The following is a 19674-nucleotide window of genomic DNA, read 5'->3' as shown; positions in this document are numbered from 1 at the left end:
TGGCTAATCGAGTAGATTTATGTATGTTGCTTTAAGATGACAGTAACACTTCAAGTGCTTTATCATGGCAGGTCAAAACAAATCCTGTACACTCTTAAAAAGATGGGGCCTCAAGGGTTAGTAAAGAAAATGGTTCTATATATAGAACCAAGAACACTCAAAGAACCCTTTACATGATTAAATGTCATGAATGTGCTATAGATGGGTTTATATAGAACATTTCTCAAAAGACTTCTTCATTGTTACAAGCTTGACATTATAACAGTAGAAGAGCCTTTTTGGGTGCCATATAGAACCATTTTCAGAAATGTTCTATTTAGAACAATTTTCTGCACATTTTCTATCAGTCTGAAAACCATTTAAGCATGAAATGGTTCTACATAGCACCTAAAAAGGGTTCTGCTGTAATTATGATAACAAGCTTATAACAATAAAAGTGCTATATAGAGTCTTCCATCAGTCTGAAGAACCCTTACATGATGGAAAGAACCCTTTAGTCATGCACAGGGTTCTGTGAGGGTTCATGGGTCTGTATCGAACCATTTTCTTTACTAAAGAACCATGGAAGCACCCTGTTTTTTAGAGTGTTAAAATTTGGATACCGTATTCATTTTCTAAGAGAAAACAAATGCACATCCTCATTTTGCACATTCCAATGCACACTTACTGTTTATTTTCTGACTTTAGCAGATCAGATCAACTAAAATGTAAAATGTGGCGTCCATTGTGCCTGAAGACCAAATAAACACAGTAAAATATTTTTAACAAAGTTTAGTTCAGTACATGACCCCATATCTCTTTAAATACAGCTGAGATTTTTTACAGATGTTCCACATAGTTGAGTAAAATGATGTCAAATCATCTTCTTTATACCATCTCTCCCATATATTTCTCTTTTATTCACTCTGGTCTGAGTCCCTCCATCATCCCTCTTTTCTATTCTTGCTGATTTGCTCCCCCATGTCCATCTGTCTGGCCCCTCATTCTGTGTCCAGCCCAGGCCGTCAGACTAATAAGATTAGTTCTTTCAAGTCTTGCTGCTGCTGCCAAGCCTGCAGCTATTGAGCCATCAGCCTCTGCTCGCTTTGCCCCCTTTCTCTATTTATTCATTCTCTATTAGCTCTTTTTTTGTCTCATTTCATTTCTATTTAATATCTGTAGATGACATGTCTTGTCTGCTTTTCTGTCTTTGTTTCCCCCATTTCTTCTCTAATAGGTCCTATATCTCTAAACAAGTCCTATAGGCAACAAATAACCCTCGATGGCTGACTTACTACCTATAAATGCACATGCAAATGCACAGCTAGCGTAAATATCAACCTGAAAAGCATTGATGTCTGAGATATTTTGGCCTTCTGTTACATGTTGCGTGTGGAGTTTACTCAAGTGAACTCACTATTATTAACGTTGGATTGACGTTACTACCCATTTCAAATACGAACGTCTTCATGCAAACCAGCTGTGTGTTGAAATCATGCTCTGAAGTTACTGTGTGTTTAGAGGGGTAGCCTTGCTGTCCTCAACATACACCATCAGCTTGTTTTTTTTCAGTAGAATCCAGGCTCAGAAACGTCAAGATGAAAGGTCGGTGACAGATGGAGTTTCTCAGGCAACATCCCATATCAAATCTTCTCGCGCATTAGCTGCTCAAGCCGAAGTGTCAAAGGACCCATCCATCTTTTCCAGATTGCCTCTTCTAGCACATATGGAATTAACGTATGTTGTAAACATGGTTGTCTGGCCTGTGAGTGTGTTTAATTATGTTAAACACAGACTTGCAAAACTCAGGATGTGTCTCAAACAACTTGTTGCATATGAAGTTAACTAACTCAGGATTTCAATGTTTTTTTTAGGGAGTAGAAGGTAGATTCTAGGGCAGAAGTTCACAATCACAAGGCCACAGACTGTTAGCAGGCCATAGATTTTTGATAGCTGGCAACAGTATTTGGGCACAAGCACAAGCCACTATTTTACTAGTAATATATATATAATAAAATATATTATATTTATATAAATATAAAATATATTATATTATTATATAAATATAATATATTTATATAATAAAATGTGATTGACATTTTTATAGTAGTATTTATGTGCTTATGGCCATTGTAAGGCCATATTTCTTAGTGAGGCCATTAAAATATTCATAAACAAGTTTTATGCCACTTTAAACATGTTTTCTACCTTAAGGTTGCTATTAGCTGCTTAGAGGAAGTCAAAAATGAACAAACAGACACCATTAACACCTTTTTTTATTTGAGCTGCCAAAAAGAAACAGCTAACATCAATGACAACTGCATAATGTGGATTCCTTACCTTTGGGGGAGGCTAACGTGACAAAACTACAGTGTGTGTTATGCGGAGAGAAGCTAACGAATGAGGCTATGAAGCCGTCCGATTACTTTGCCATTTGGAGACCAAATATTATTAGACAGCTTCACATGTATCACCATGGCAGCCTGTTAGCAGTTTGCTTTGCTGTTGCTTCAGTTTAAATCTGAAATTATGATTGTACTTTAAGGATTGTTCAAGTACTAGTGATACTGTTTATACAATAAGGTGCAAAGGCAACTAAGCACATTATGTAAAACTATTTATCTTGGCTGTGTGTTTGTTTGTAATATCACCATATTTCATTAGAATAGATGCAAATAAACATAAATACCAGTAAAAGTATTCCCAATTTTTCCCACCAAAAAGTAGATGAGCTACTTTGAAGGGCAAAGCTTGGTTCCAGATTTCTCCTCCATGCCCCAGCCATCATATGGATTTATTAAATTTAGTAAATTGCAATTAGCACACTTAATTAAACACAACAAAGTACTGATTAGCCAATCCAGGAGTTTGGTACTTACAGTACATACTGGGCTGACGTGAGGAGAGGTTTGTCAATGGTTTTTGGTGTTTGTCTGAGTAAAGACAGGCCTACTGCCCAGATAAATAGCTTTTTCTAAAATTCTCTTAGGTGCCTGAAACTTTGCAGACTACTATGTAAGAATGTTTGGTGATTGGCGATTTGCATTCTTGTTCGTCATGGTAAATGATCATTTTCTTGTTGCTTGCTGTGGTTTGCAGTTGACTCTGGGATACACTAGATATGTCTATCTGCTTCGTATTAGTACCTTAAGGTAATTCCTTTCATTGGAACTGCCTAGAAAATGGCTCAAGACTATAGGGCTTGATCTGATTTGAGGCTGAGCTCCAGTAAGACATGCAGCTGTGTTATCAATCTCCCCAACTCACAGACTGATGGCAGGCTAATTCGAAGCTAATCGTTGTCAGTGCAAGCTTTACTGGCTCATCCATCTGTCCAGGGGTGTGAGGTTAACCCCACCCCTCTACCACTCAGTTCCACAGGGAGCTCATCACAGATTCCATCACCACATTAGTTTAACTATGGCCTACTCACTCTAAAGCTCATAATTATCTGGGATTAGATACAAACTAAGCTAGTGTATCTCTTTTAATACCTTAATGATAGTAGAACTTTAATAGGAGAACCAGCTCCTGGAGAGGCACCATAAAGGTCCACACACATTAAACTGAGTCTTGAGTTCTTACAAGAAGCATGGAAACTGAAAAGGGGGGTAGGAAAAAGTAGACTGACAAGCATGAAGAGACTAGCAAACAGCAAGACATTAGCCTTTTTTTTCCTAGAGATGTCGTAACAGACAAATGGTGATGGGTTGATTGACAGGTTTGTTGTTAGGGTATCGTCTTAAGCCTTGTGGTGGCCTTTCAACAGATCCTTTCATCAAATAGCCTTTAAAGTGTTTCATTATTTAAACGTTTCTCTTCATGTGCTGGACGAATTAGAACATGCCTACGTCGCCACAATTGCTTGATGTCATTTTGTCAAATTAGGGCCAAAAGAGAATCTATATTACAGAATAATACCAGAATTTTTACTTTGACATCGAAACCAAGTGTAGTCGCAAAATGCTTGATACAAACAAAGCAAAAAAAATGGTCTGTGTTAAACCTTCAGCAAAATATTTAGATTGTCACAGATTAATTATGTGACATAACATCTTACATAAACGCTTCATAACATGTTAATGAATGTTTAAATCAACATATATAAAGGATACATGCTTTATGTTATATTAATAGAGATTAATATGTAATTTTACTGAGATGTATTTTTCAAAATAAAAGTCAGGTTTTTTTTTTTTTTGAAAAATCTGTTTTTTCAGTAGGGCAGCACGGTGGCACGGTGGGTAGCGCTGTCGCCTCACAGCAAGAAGGGCCTGGGTTCGATTCCCTGGCTGGGTGTCTGGGGTCCTTACTGTGTGGAGTTATGTTTTCCCTGTGTCTGTGTGGGTTTCCTCCCACCATCCAAAGACATGCAGCCAGGACAATTGGACATGCTGCATTGCCCCTAGGTGTGAGTGATTGTGTATGTCTGTCTGTCTGCCCTGCGATGGACTGGCGACCTGTCCAGGGTGTATCCTGCATTCCACCCAAACACCGCTGAGATAGGCTCCAACATCCCTCGCGACCCTGACGGAGAAGTGGCTTAGAGAGAGTGTGTGTGTGTGTGTGTGTGTGTGTGTGTTATTTTAGTAAAATCGCTCATTTCTGGGCCATCAATATAAAATGACCTTGCTTTATCCCTTTGGTCACTAAGTGCTTTGACACTCAAGCACAGTTCACCTATTCTTTCGATTTCTTTTTAATTATCTGCTTTTTCTTGAGCAGTCACTTTGCATGTCTTTTTACTACATGGCCAGTAAATCTCTCTAAAATATGCTTAGGTATAATCATCCGCCTGAATATTAGTATGGTGGTGTGCCAAAGTGTCAAAGCACTTAATGACCAAAGGGATAGAGCAAGGTCATTTTCATTGTGGCTGTCCAGAAATGAGGCGCATTAACAGAAAATAATATCGTTTTTCCAAATAAAAAATAACATCTATTTTATGACATTATGAAAACTATATCTCTATAAAAAGGTATAGTAGTCCATATTAACCATATTAATGTATGCTTTATGAATGCTGATTTAATGTTCATGAGCATGTTATGAAGTGTTTTTGTTTATGTAAGATGTTATGAATGTGTTATGTAGACCCCCTTTAAGTAAAGTATTATCATAACTTCTTTCTATTGGCTGTAGAGCTGGAGTGATTTTGGTCTGTGTCTCCTCCCTGGTACTGCCACCGTATCATCTGTCTCACATGTCTGTAGTCTGTAGCCCTGCACTCGTATAAGTCCCCTGGTGTTTCTCCTTTTCCCTCAGTGTATTTATACCTCTGTGTTTGCTCAGTCCCTTTGTCTTGCATGGTCTATGTGATCCTGATGTTGTTGCGTGTTTTCACTTGTCTTGTTGTTAGGTTTTTGTTTCTAGTTTAGTTCTGTTTTCTTCTGTTTTTTGCATCATTATGATCAATAAAAGCAACTTGCAGCCTTTTACATTACAAAGATTGCTCTGAATAGAAGACTAGCAGTGATTCAAACGCATACAAAATAGCCTATATGGATCATCTGACTGGTAAGATCCATTTTGAGAATTTGGCCACAGCCCCTTAAACTTGTTTTAATCTGCCACTAGAGAAGTTCAGCTTGTACGTGTTGGTACGTGAACCACAATTTCTGTAAGCTACACTCAGTTTCTATCACTCGTTTAAAATATGCTTGATGCTTTCTATATTGTTGGATGCACTATGATTTTTTCAGATGAGTGTGGAAGCTCAAGCACTTAAAGAGTGAACACAAGTACATGCTTATGGTGGGCAATGTGATGACCTTCCACTGTTATTATATTTATTTTGCTATCCTGACACTAACATCAGTAATTAAACAGTAACGTACTGCATGTTCTATTACAAAGAGAGCAGAATCTAGTTTATTTGTTTAATAAATGTGTTTTATTGGATTTTTTGCAGCACAGCATACAAAATGCTATCTGATAATACTTGTAGTCATAGTTTTGGGTAGCATTTTGTATTGATATTAAATCAATATACAGATTCACCATTTTTTCTTTTAAAATGGTTAAGCTTTAAAACGAGCTATTTTTCATTGAATCACTTCACTGAAGGTGAAGATCTGAAAGCAGGTTAACATGCGTAAACTAAAACACTCTAATACACAGCGCATCACACAGTGTGAGAGAGTGCTATTTCACGACAGATTTGTTACAGAAATGGATCAGATTCATTCTTTTCCCACCCACCATATCAATCCAGCAATTTCTGCTGATATCAGCCTGTCAGTGCTGACGCCTTCTTTCGTTTCAGATTAGCATATTATCACTGTCCAAAACAAAATTCTCCATTTTTGTCAAGTTTAAATTTTCTGCATCATGGCAGTTGTCATTTACATTGTATGAAAATATCATGACGGATGAACCAATAGGAATGCTCCAAAATAATGACTGGGAATAAAATGTCTTTGTATTATCTTACATTAAATATTTTTGCTTTCTCTTGTAAATTTACCATCTTTTTGATGGCATCGATATGCTGTTTGATTTGCCTAGAGACTGTAACATCGATCTACGCTAACCGTCTTTAGGTAATCACTTTAAAACATGTTACTTGACCCGGCACATGTCTGATAGACCTTATACGTGTCATGTTAGATGTTGCCGCCTCTCTTCTCAAGTATCTCTTCATATAGAGTAACGAACAGATATCTCCCTTCCTCCACCACAGCCAGCCGAACATATTGGAGAGCGCTGAAAGAGTCCTGCTGAAATATGAAACACGGAGTGAGCGAGGGAGGAGAGAAAGGGAGATGAGAGAGAAAGAAAGAGAGGGCTGGGGAGGGGAGGGGTGATGTTTGCGCAAGTTGAGCGAAGTCACCTATTGTCTGGGCCCTGTGTGTTAGCTGCACAGGCCTGCGGGGGCAAAAGGAAGTGAAAGAACAGAGCGAAAGGAAGACGGAGGGAGAGCCACTGGTTTGACCAAGCACAGCAGGCACTGACATTTCTTCATGGAGTCGTTAAAGAACAGCTAGCTAGCTGAGGTCAACCCACATTACGGGACTTTAATCGCAGAACTCTGGAAACTGAAGGATGTATGAGAGAAATCATGGACTACATGCTGATCTGAGGTAATAGAACTGTAATTTTCTGAAAAAAAATGTTAAGAATTTGGGGCAGTATGAATAGAAGCCTTTATAATTGAATGTGATGGATATGATGAAGGTAGTACAGCTGATGTTTGTGACCTTGAAAGTGCACGGGATATGATTGTTACTTGTGGTCTGGTAATGTAAGGGTGTGTTCAGACTTGGCAGGTTTGGGGTGATTAAAATGAACCCGGGTGTGATTGCTTTGCTAGTGTGGTTGTTTAGAGCAAGTGAGTTCAGACCATCTGAACTCAAATATGCAGACAAAGACCGATCAGGTCAGTTTTGGGTTGCTTCAAAATGAAGTGTTTGAAGTATAAACGCAGTACAGACCAAAGACGTCTAAATGGACCAAAGACAGAATAACCCATCATCTCCTTTCTGCAGAACCTGTTTGGTTCATGGAAAAGACATGGAAAAGTTTCTGATGCTGTTTTGACACAGGCATGTGTTTTACTATCTCTTCATAAGCTCTGAATAAATAGTTACAGTTTTGAAACGAGGCTGTGGTACATTTGCGGTCATTTGCACATGTTTGACTGCACACGTAAATTATATTATGCATAAAAGCCAGAGCTGTATTTAGTATCTGTATCTGTATTCAGTCCAAGTTACCTTCGTAAAAGGCAGTATTCAGAGTAGTTACTTTTTGCATTTTAGAAAAATATTTTCAGAATACTTACCCACTAAGTTCAAAAGTACCATTTTTAAAAGAAGCACCATCAGTGCTTGTGTATTAACTAGACTGATAAACCGAGTTGATGAGCCAGCTATTAATCTCAGTGTTACTGAGCTCTGCTAAAGCCTGAGTAGCCTGATAAATCAATGGGATGATCACTTATTAATCTCAGCGTTAATAAGCTCTGCTAAAGCCTGAGTCGACTGATAAATCAATGTGATGATCAGTTATTAATCTCAGCGTTAATGAGCTCTGCTAAAGCCTGAGTAGACTGATAAATCAATGTGATGATCAGTTATTAATCTCAGCGTTAATGAGCTCTGCTAAAGCCTGAATAGACTGATACATCAATGTGATGATCTGTTATTAGACTTTGTTACTGAGTTCTGCTGAAGCCTGAGTAGCCTGATGATAATTTATTAATGTCAAAGTTACTGAGTTCTTTTGAAGTATGAACAAACTAATAACCTTCTTATTAATGGATATGTTTGCTTAGTACCAGTGTTGTACTGGTCCTCCTCGCAGGGGATTGTGGGAGCAGCAGTGGACTGAAGCAGTGGCGGTGAGATAAAAAAAAAAAGAATTCATGGAACCTCATTTAAATGATAAACACATTTATAAAACCATGGTAACACAGGGAGTCTTGTGGCGTATTGCTCTGATATCAAAAGACAAATAAAACAAGATATTAATAAAACTATCAAATCCAGATAAAACAGAGAACAGCAGTATTTGGAAAGTTGATGGACATTATCTGACACGGTTTTGTGGTGTAAATAGATGTTTTTAAGGTGGACTGTGGTGGTAATGATGACGAAGGTGGTACAGCTGATGAGATTTTAAAGGATCCTATTCAACTTACTATTTTGCACCACATGCATAGGGTATGTATTGTCACTGTTATGAACAAAACCTTGTATCTCCAAAATGCTAACTTTAGAAGAAAAAAACATGCTAAACTTTTAATGGAAGGTAATATAACAAGATTTTTTTCAAAGTCATTTTGGACTATTTCTATTGGTCCATTCATTGTGAAATTTTTAACACATTGCAAAGGGTTTTCAAGCTATGTAAAAATGTAAAAAACAAAGCCAAGATAATAAATTTACCATCTACATCTATAATACTTATAAAACTTATAATCATACTTATGATGTGATCAGCAAACTACATACTGTCGCCAGAATTTTCACACTTTGTTGTTGAATACCAAGAGACTGTACAGGGAGCTCACGTTTAACCCAGTGACATTCCTAGTTAGGGTTTTAATAATCTAATTCACTGACCAAAACATCCTGATATTAACAGCTACAATGATGTAAGAAATGGCTCTTATCTTCCCAGTATGGATAAAAACAGGTCCGTGGTTTAATTTTGGCCAGACTGATTTGACACTACATTTAATGATGGCAATTAGAGGCACAGAGACCTCTTCAGCAAAGAGGCCAGTGAGCAAATGCATCAGCCTAGCAAAAGCTAAAGCCTCCAGCTGTTAGCACTAAACTGCTGCTAACAGCAGTAGATACTTTAGTTTTCTAGTGACTGAACCTGAGAAAAACATGCTGGTTGCAGATCAATTGAACATATTTTCCTGTAGTGGTCGCTAGCCATCCCGTACATAGACCTTTTGTTTGTTTATACGGGTTTCAGATCAGTGATACACATCTTATAAAAACATTGAGGACACCTGGCACAAATGTATTAAATACAAATGAGCATGCTTTAACTGTTGGTTCGCAATAATGCAACATTAAACAGAAAGCTGCTTACATGAGGAACAACTCGTTAGAGCTCTATCTTGGGAATAAGGCCAAAACCCACATATTTTATCTCCTTGTTGTGATGTCAGCAGTTTAATCCACGTTTGGGCCATAATAGTTTTGATATGTGCTTTTAACAATAGGCTGCAAAGGAAAACTGTCAAACGAACATGAGGGCAGTACCTGCTCTTCATAAAGAAAATTTGATGAATATGAGTGTAGAAGCTAAACATACCCAGAGTATTAGCAAATAGGTGCTTTATGTTGATAAAACCTTTGCAGTAGGGGTGGGATAAAAATTGGTACGATGTATCATTGCGATATTTTAAGCTTAAAAATAGTCAAAGTATTGATGTATTATTATTTCATTATGAGTATTTTACATGTATAACATACACTATATTGCCAAAAGTATTCACTCATTTGCCTTCAGTAGTAATTTTATTTTATATATTTAATTGCCATTAAAAATGACATGATGTAATCCTCATTGACGAGTACGGTGCTGCATTTTATTTGTGTTTATCAATGCTGGCATGTTGAAGAAGACCTGTATGATGAGCACATTTTTCACATGTACAGAGTCTGAATGTCCCCCACTTGAGGTCGAATCCGCTCTTTTTCTCTTTCTCCCATTCTTCTTTCTGTATTTCTTTCTGTATTTCACACACTTGGTCCCTGGCATTGTTACCGAACTGACTAAAGAAACTCCATCATTGATGGATGATCAGTGGTTCAGTTTGGATTAGTTATGATTTGTAGGGGAAAGGGGAGGGGGGAACAGGACAGGTTAGCAAGCTAGCACTTTATTAGACGTGCTATTATTAGTGGAGAGAGACAGAATCAGGACGCAAGCCCAAAACATGAAATTACATTTGAAAAACTGCAATATTTGTAAGCGACATTACAGAAAAATAAGCCCAAAGTCATTTATAATAAGTGGACTTGGAAACCGTGACTAGAGTATGGTTTTCATTATGAGTATCTGCTGCTCTACTGACCGAAGTTTGGACGTCTGAGAAAGAAATAGTTGAGCGAGTTGGCTAAGCTAAGGTAAAGAGAGTTTAGTTAACAGCTTAAACACGCCATGCCACCCACAGCACAGGCTTGGTCCCAGCTAACAAGTGCTGAAATAACACCTGCTTAAAGGTTTTTTAGAGAGTGCAAAGTTGAGTGAGTGCAGTTAGAGCGGCAGAAAGGTAAAATCAAATGTGTCCTGTGGTGTGTGTAGCTCTTAGTCATCGCTGAGATGCCATCATGCTTAGTTCTTCTCAGGTTTTTACTAGCGCAGATATTTTTACCTCTTAGTAAGCCCCCAAACCACCAATCAGCTAGCCCCTCTAGAATCTGTTTGGGTGGAATGTGCTTACTGCCCATTTAGATGTGGAAGAAATGTTTAAATACCGGCGTAATTTTTCAATCCCACAATATGCCTTATTTCCATTATACTGCCCAATCCTACCTAAAATAGATTTTTCTGTTAATATTTGAGATGTTGAAGTTTCTTTTGAAATAAGATGAAGGGTTCTGTCAGTGATGTTATTGTTAGGAACTGTTAATGTGAATAATGTAGTGGATAATAAGTTTTTTACTCAGAGAAGATCAGGGCTTGATGCCAGAGCCAGTCAGGAATCAGAAACAGTTCTGTAATATGTGAGTCTCTGAGAAAGACTCCCAACATTACATTCACCTGCCTTTGTAAATTGCTCTGGATGATGGCATTTGTTAAGTGCAAAAGTACAAAGCCTTTTTATGTTACTTGTCAGCTTCTCAAATAAAAGCATCCCCTAAATATGTAGATTTAAGATTTTTTTCCTATTGATTTCTGTAATTCATTGTTCTGCTTAGCTTTAATAAAGCCCCATTACATCATATCACAATATATTGCAGCTACTTTCTCTCTCTTAACTAAAAGTCTAAAATCAAACATTACAAAATTTTAGCAGTGTGGTGCGAAGGTGCCTCCCAAACTTTTAACAACCTGTGTATAATCTGAACTTACAAAAATCGTGGTATAAACTTCAGAAACTACAACCCAGTCTTAATGCCAGTGAGGTTGTCACTTGAGGCATATAGGTCAGAAAGTGCTGTGTGTTTAGTCCATGTCCTCGGATATTTGCCTACAGCCGACTTCCATCATATGGTGGGATTAACTGCTGCCAGCCATTTGTGTTCAGTGTTTACACAAATACAGCCATCAACAGCCTAAGATGACCTGTCAACTGTGGTAGCTGCTGCTTATTCTCAAGGAGATCTGTGATGTAACAAGGAGAAGAAACGTAGCCCAGATTACTGACAACAGGAGTCAGATTCACATCTATACTGAGGGGCACTAAGGGCTGGTCTGCAGTTTCATTATACCTTAAATCTGGTCGATCAACGGTGACGTTATTAGTGTGTGTAGTTTACTAATTTAGTTTTGCAGTGTAGCCACAAGGCCAACAGAGGCGAGCAGAATACTTGAGTATTCTAGTGATGGCTGAATACTGAATAAATTGTCCTGAATGTATTCAGTATATGTATTACAATACATAGCAAAGTACCATATTTGGAATACATTTAGAATACATATTAGGAAAGCACATGGGGAGAACTCTGCTGTTGTCATTTTAATTTAGTTCATACTGTTCCTCGCTGTTACAGGTTGGCAATTTTCTTTACATAATTCTTCTCTTAATGTGTTTAATGAATAAAATCACTTATTTAATTGAAATTACACAATTCTCAACATCATTTTGGCTCCCATCACCTATTTCAGTTCACCGGTGCTCCCATAATTCAACTGTTGCCTCTGTGTGACGAGGAGCGATGTTGAGGTGACGGACGCATGAGGGGAGACAAGCGAGATTTATTATGGGCAAATCCAAAATCAGGGTCAAGACGGAGAGCAGGATGGACAGACATGACAAAATGAACACAGAACTCCAAACAGACCAGAAATAAACAAAACTCTTCAAACAATACATACACTTCAAACAGTACAGCCAACAAAGCGTACAAGCAAATATCAAACGTGAATCATATCAAACAAAGACCAGCCAACACAAGGGGCAAACACAGGGTTTAAATACAAACCAAGATAACGAGGGACAGGTGGAAACACAAGTGGAGACAAACAAGAGGGCAGGACTGAAAACCCAAACAGAAGCACATGGACAGGACTGGGAGGGGCCAATCGTGACACTCTGAAACAAAGCAAACAATTCAATAACAATTCATCATTTAGTTAATGATGTAAATGATATGTTAATGATACGTATGTAGTCCAGCACAACACTGACGCGAAGCTTATCACTCATGAGCATGTCCACTACTGAGGAGACTGTTCAGTTGAGTATTCCTTTAAAATAGTTCAGAACCCTGAGATTAATAACTGGCTCCTTGATTTATCAGTCTACTCAGGCTTTAGCTGGAGCTTGTTCATAAAGAAGCTGTTCTACACTGTTTTTTAAAATACACATCAATGTTATTTTCTTAAGGCTGGTATATATTGTATTAAAATTTAATGGATACGTTTTCTAAGAATATTCTCCCAAAAGCTTAAAAAGTTTCAAGTTTCATGTTTATTTGTCATTTGCACATCATGTCAGGATATTTATGCATTGAAATGCTTGTGGTGAGGCTCAGGTAATCACTCTACAGAAAGTAAAATATAAAAAACAAATTGAAATATATTAAATATACACAAAATACAGAGAAATATACACAAAATATATGTATATAGAGTATACATTTTAAAGTGACTTAAGTGACTCAGTGTTATTGTTCTTTAAAGTGGCTTAGTGCTAAGGTGTTATTGTCCATAGTAGAGATGATATGATATAATAATAATGCTGACTAAGTGACTGAGTGAAATGGTAGTTGGGGAAGGACATACAGCTTCAGAAGCCTGACAGCCTGTAGGTAGAAACTGGCCATTAACTGGGTTGTTCTAGCCTGGATGCTGCGGAATCTCCTGCTTGATGGCCGGGTGGTGAACAGGCGGAGTGCTACGTGATGCTGTGACTGGAAACTGGATCTATAGTTTGTTACCTATGATGGCTTCTGCCGTCCTCACCACTCCTTTAAAGGCCTTGCGGTCACAGGCAGTGCAGCTGCTGTACCAGACAGAGATGGAGCCTGTGAGGATGCTCTCTATGGTACATCTGTAGATGTTGGTGAGGATCTGAGGAGGCCAACCAAACTTCCTGAGCTTACGCAGGAAGAAGAGATGCTGATGAGCAGATCTCATAATAGTGTTGGTGTGGACGGACCAGGTGAGGTCATCAGTCAGGTGTATGCCGAGGAACTTCACACTGCAGACTCTCTCCACTTCGGCTCCATTGATGAACAGGGCAGTGTGACCACCCCGCTGCTGCTTCCTGTAGTCCACAATCATCTCCTTTGTTTTGCTGATGTTGAGACAGATGTTGCTGTCATGGCACCACTCTGACAGAGCACTGACCTCGTCTCTGTAGGCTGTTTCATCTCCATCAGTGATGAGGCCTAGGATGGTGGTGTCATCAGCAAACTTGAAGATGATGTTAGATGTGTGTTTGCCTACAGAGTCATGTGTATACAGGAAGTACAGGAGGGGGCTGAGCACACATCCCTGGGCTCAGAGTCAGTGTGGAAGAGAAGCTATTCCTAACTTTCACCACCTGGGGTCTGCTCGTTAGGAAGTCCAGTATCCAGTTGCACAGATGAGAGTTCAAACCCAAGTCTGTGAGCTTAGGAATGAGTTTGATTGAGTTGAATGCTGAGCTGTAATCTATGAACAGCATTCGTACATATGTGTTCTTTCTTCCCAGGTGTGTGAGAGCAGTGTGTATTGTTAGTGCAGTGGCGTCGTCTGTGGATCTGTTGGAGCGGTATGCAAATTGGTGAGGGTCCATGGTTGCTGGAAGTGTTGAGCAGCTGCTCAAAGCACTTCATAACTATAGATGTCAGTGCAACAGGGTGGTATTCATTCAGGCAGGTGACGGACGATTTCTTGGGGACTGGAACAATAAAGTAACCATGTCAAGAAATCTCAAATAGACTTGTCTGTGTGGTACAAATGGACCGATCTTTGAAAATAGTTTCAGGCTTCAAGATGGCTGCTACTGTTTTTAGTGATGCAACGTTCTTTATCATTAACTACATAGCTTCAATTCAAAACTAATTAAACAGCAGTGCAAAACTAAAGAAGAAAATCTCAGACACTAAATATGTCTTGGCTAATAAATGTGAAAAACTGTGTAAATTTTGCTGCGCTATCGCTTTAAATCTGCTTTCTAGGCCGTCCAGTTATGCCAAGTTAAATATATCTAAACATTTATTCATAAAAGGGTTGCCAGATTGGTGCACCCCCAGGAATCTGATGTGAAACAGAGAAATGGATTGATTGCCACAACAGCTGTGGTGTTTTGGGGTCAGATTAGGGTTGCTATGTTTTTGGCTGACATCCAGCCAGAACAAGTGCCAGAAAACTTGAACGTCATTCAAAACTGTGACAGCTGTCAGAAGAATCGTACTGTGAATTGGATGGGTCAGTGGTGACCCTGTCAATGTGTGCCTCTGGTTTATTCTAAATTTGCCGTCAGAATAACGTGTATGTATGTGTTTAAAGTCAGCAGCTGTTAACGGTGGACTCCCTGCATGGTGCCATTCCAGATCACCCAACACACACACCATCTTGAGGACACACAGCTGTGTCCAGATTGTGTTTGTAGACTGGGGCACCAGGCTGTTTGCCAAAATAGCTTAACCCAGAATGGTCAGTCTCACTGACCTGTGCTGATCCTAAGCTGCTATAGTGCTGAGTGTTAATAGTGGTTTTGTCCTGTCTGGGGAGCAATAGGGATAAATGATCGACTTATATAATGTTTAACCCTATATGGTATTTGAACATAGTACACATGAAAAATACATTCTTAGTTTATTTTTATTAAATAGAATCATGCTTGTATTTAAACACTACAAGTATTACCGTACTACTCTTGTTTACAAAATAGTTAAATTCTTGAAATGGCCTATAGAAATTTGCCCAATCTTTAATTGTGTTTCTCTGTGGCATCTAGGTAGATATAGCAAGGTAGATATAGTCAAGTGAAGTGTTGGTTAGGACATCAAGAGCTGAATAGAAGTCCTAATGTGTTAGAGTAACTAGCAGCATAATTACAATGTGACAAAAGAATCAACCAATCACTTTTTAAATTTGTGTGAAATATGTCATTTCTTCTTTTTACCCCTACCCCTTGTTATCGAGTGTCACCCTAACTCAGTTTCAGGGGGTAGTGTTTGAAATCTTGCCCACAATCCTGTCTGGCCCGCAAAAGTATTTTAATTTCCTGTTGATATTAGTCCGTTTCACAGTGTGCTGCAGTACAGTGCCCAGCATGCACTGCAACGTAACATGTGCTCTGACTCTCCTACACCAACAGCAATCTGTGGGGCTGTGGTTACACCTCAATTCTAAACACCTTCACATCGGTCATATCACCAAACACACTAGCTGCATTTCAGAGGCAATTCAAGCAACATAAACACCCAACATCAGCTCAGCAGCTCAGAAATTTAGCTCAAATATTAGTGACCTTGCAGCGTGCCAGATGTCTAGTTCAAGCAATTAGGTAGGTTTAGAAGGCTGAGCTCATGGAGGACATTTCAGTTTACATTTTTTAGGTATTCATGTACTATTTCAGGGTCTAGTATAAGTACCTATATTTTGCTGCTGAGGTTTTTGCATATGTTGAATAAACAACGGCCGGTTGGGTTATAGCACAACATTAATTAAAAATGAAATGAAAACATTTTGTTTCAATATGGTCAAGATGTTTTAATATGCCCGTTTAGTGGTTGAGTTTGACGCCCTGCTCTAGGTCTTCAGGAAGACGCATCCCTGTGAATGCTGTGAGCGGGAGCCTACTAAATGTTCAGAAATAGAAATGGTGGCAGATCTGTATCAGGCCTCTTTGCTGACAGAGTCACTCTGAACCTGCTGCATGGAAAAGCATATGCTAATGCTAATGTCTGTCACAAGTGAAATTAGTCTTTTAGAAGCTTGAAATATGTGTTTGATCTAGAACAGCCAAAAAATGTTCATGCAAATCACTGTTAGCTTAGCCTCTCAAACAACTAGAATCCCATAGGGATGCTAGCAGAAATTTGTTTTTTCCTCGTTTTGGCCGAGTTTTGACATTTATGGCCCAAATTGAAGGCCTAGCACTAATAGTTACAGTTTGCCACTGCTTAGCAGTTGGTATAGCAAAGTGGGCAGCACCACTGGGGTTGAATCCCCTGGCTAAACAAGTACATCACACTATTCCAGTAGAGCTGCATTTACATGTGTTTCAATGTTGGTTGGTGGCAAAACAAAACATTCTGTGCCACACAGCAGAGATTATGTAATCAGTGATGGTACGCAGCCGTTGGTGGCATGCAGCCATGTGAAGATTGCCTTGATGATAGGCATTACTGGAATGATAGCGGTGTCATTGCCCATGTTCAGGGTGATGTTGTTATCCACGTCACGTATGTTGTAAAACACACAATAGCAATGTTACTAATAAGGAACATAATCTCAGCTCATCATCTGTCAAAATGATAATTTGAAATTATGAGTTTGTTATATTTGGTTACCTGCAGGGAAGGAATAACCAGTATAAGAAAGGACTGGCGCACACAGAGGAATTGCATTTCATTATTTGACGAGTGAGTAATAGTGTGAAATGACCTGTTTTGTAATTATTGTTTATGAATTTCCCCTCTGAGGGTTAAGACAGCACTCATTTACAGGAGAGAGCTTGTGTGTGTGTGTGTGTGTGTGTGTGTGTGTGTGTGTGTGTGTGTGTGTGTGTGTGTGTGCGTGTGTGTGAAAGTGATTTCACTCCATATATAAAGTTGCCTGTTCAGTTTAGACTCAACCTTTGCTCAGTGCTTATTATTCTAGTCACTGATACAGTGTTCTTGGATTTTCTGGCACATTTTTGGCCATCCAGTTTGGTGCAAAGACCTCGTGATTATTCTTCCTTAAAAGGGCATATAGAGCGAATGGATGGGGAACGAATTGCACTGAGCAAGAGAGAAAGAGAGAGAGAGAGAGAGAAGTAGAGAGTTTGATTAATCTGTGGCTCAGGCTGGTAAAGCACTCTGACACTGAGAACACTGAGCTTCTCCTGTGTCTTTGCTGCTTGACCCCAAATCCAGAACCATAATTCTGAAAGTGTTTACATGATGGATGAAGAGCATGAAATAAGGCTGAGTGCTGTACTGCATTGCAAGTGTGTATGTGTGTTTGTTTTCCTACATTTTCAGAACAAATATATCCTGACTTCGTAGGAGAACTAGAACAGACATCAGAACTAGAAAATCTTTATGAAGTGCTTTTTTACTGTAAAACCTCTTATGAATGTGTGTCTTAAAGTGAAGGATGCACTGGCATACGAAGGCACCTCTTCAGTGTTGCCTTAGACACGTTTGAGATGGACTGAGGAGGCTGTACCTACTAGGGTTATACTCAAGACCACTAGATCCAAGTCTGAGTCAAGACCAAGACCGGGAGTGGACAAGACCAAGAAAAGACAGAGACCAGGTTGATATTTTGAACACGAGTTCATAACGTTAGATTTTATAATATATTCTGTAAAATATAACATTGAATAATATGTAGCTTAAAATATTATTAATTATTTTTAAAGACTTTTTAAAGACATCAACAAATAAATAATAGCTGTCATAGAATGGATTGATTAGGTCCTCAACCAGCTGTGAACAGATTCAGAAAAATATCAGTATCCAGTTACGCGGGACGGAGACGTTTGGCCCACCTCACCCCAAGATCGAGACAAAACTGAGTCAAAATGATGTTGACACCGAGACAAGACTGAGACCGTTAATTTATGGTCTCAAGAGACTGGACTCAAGTACTTCAACATGTCAGCGAGTAACGTCACGTGTTTACATCTTATGTTTAAAAAGATAATTTAGTTTTATGTTTCATTACATTTCATTACAACGTCTGGCACTACAGCATTTTGCCATGGGCAGAGGTTTCCACCATTTTTCCACAGGATTTGCATTGTAACTGAAGGATTATGGGAGACAGGAGGTCTTGAAGGATATGTCAGTTTAGTCCTTTGACTTCTTATAAACAAAGGACTGCGAAGGATCTTACAAAATGAGACAGCATACAGCGACGTAACAGCTGAAAAATGCAGCCTTCCTTGGCAGCATCCTTAGCGTTGAGACATGAATAAATGAGGGGAGAAACAGAACAAGCGTGTGAACTGCTTGACACATCTAAGCAAATAACATCCTAACATGCTCTGTGGAATGTAAAGAAAAATGCTCAGCATGCCCAGTTGGGTCAAGTTGGCTAAAGGAAGTGATCCAAGTGAGTCCGTGGGTTCATTGTTGGAGCGTGAATGGCTTCTTTTACAAAGACTCATCAACTGAGTAGTGTTTCAGTAGCAACAGTGAGATCTATGGGAAAGACATCAGTAAATAGTGTCCACTTGTCCCCAGTTATTCTGACTGATCGCTTTCGTCCTATGGCGAAACATTTCTATCCTGATGAGAGTCTCTTCCAGGATGACAGTGTGACAGTAACAGAGCGCTTGTATCCTGGCAAAAATAAAAAAGTAAAAAGACAGAATGTCACAAAATGCAATTTTGCAATTTCCCTCTGGGATCAGTGAAGGATTCTGATTCTGGAAACTGCACCTTTTAGCAAATGAACTACGTGTGAAAGCAGCCTAAGTTGAGATTTTCCACCCATTTCCGTACCAACAATGACACACCTTACACCTTATACATACCTACACTTAGCCTCGTCTTTTCTCCTCGGGGGAATCCCTGGCCCCATCATAGTTCTGCTACTTCATAAGTTAAAGTGAAAGGTGTTAGGTGAGTCCTTGTAGGGGCAAAGGACTGAGCGATCACACATGTCAATTTTGCCAGAAGGACTAGCCCAGAAATCATTGTGATCTGACGTGATTCCCTTTTCAAAGCTGAAAATAACGGTGGACAAAGTTGTTAAGAAGCCAAAGCAGTAAAGCGCTTTAAAATGCTTAACCATAACATTGATTTGCTGGACCTGAAGTTACAAACTATCTGTTATAGTCTGCTGATACAACTTCTTGTTGTAAGGCTACACGGCTAACAACAGTTAATAGCCAGACAGAGCAACTACTTA

At 39.0% G+C, this 19674-nt stretch overlaps 1 protein-coding gene across 5 annotated transcripts in view; it reads left to right on the top strand.

Moving 5' to 3' along the window:
- prickle3 (prickle homolog 3) overlaps positions 1–19674 on the top strand; it is a 62031-nt gene that overhangs the window by 21579 nt on the left and 20778 nt on the right. Inside the window, exon 1 of one of the 5 annotated variants that reach the window (XM_017696458.2) lies at positions 6923–7061. The exons of the other annotated variants lie outside the window; for them this stretch is intronic. Within the exon in view, the coding sequence (XP_017551947.1) occupies positions 7024–7061 (38 nt within the window). The 5' untranslated portion in view covers positions 6923–7023. Of the gene's footprint in view, positions 1–6922; positions 7062–19674 lie in introns of those variants that run through there. 5 annotated transcript variants of the gene reach the window in all.

The sequence above is a fragment of the Pygocentrus nattereri genome, chromosome 29, assembly GCF_015220715.1.
Source record: "Pygocentrus nattereri isolate fPygNat1 chromosome 29, fPygNat1.pri, whole genome shotgun sequence".
In the NCBI taxonomy this organism is placed as follows: Eukaryota; Metazoa; Chordata; class Actinopteri; order Characiformes; family Serrasalmidae; genus Pygocentrus; species Pygocentrus nattereri.
This window is presented reverse-complemented; position numbering and strand designations above follow the sequence as displayed.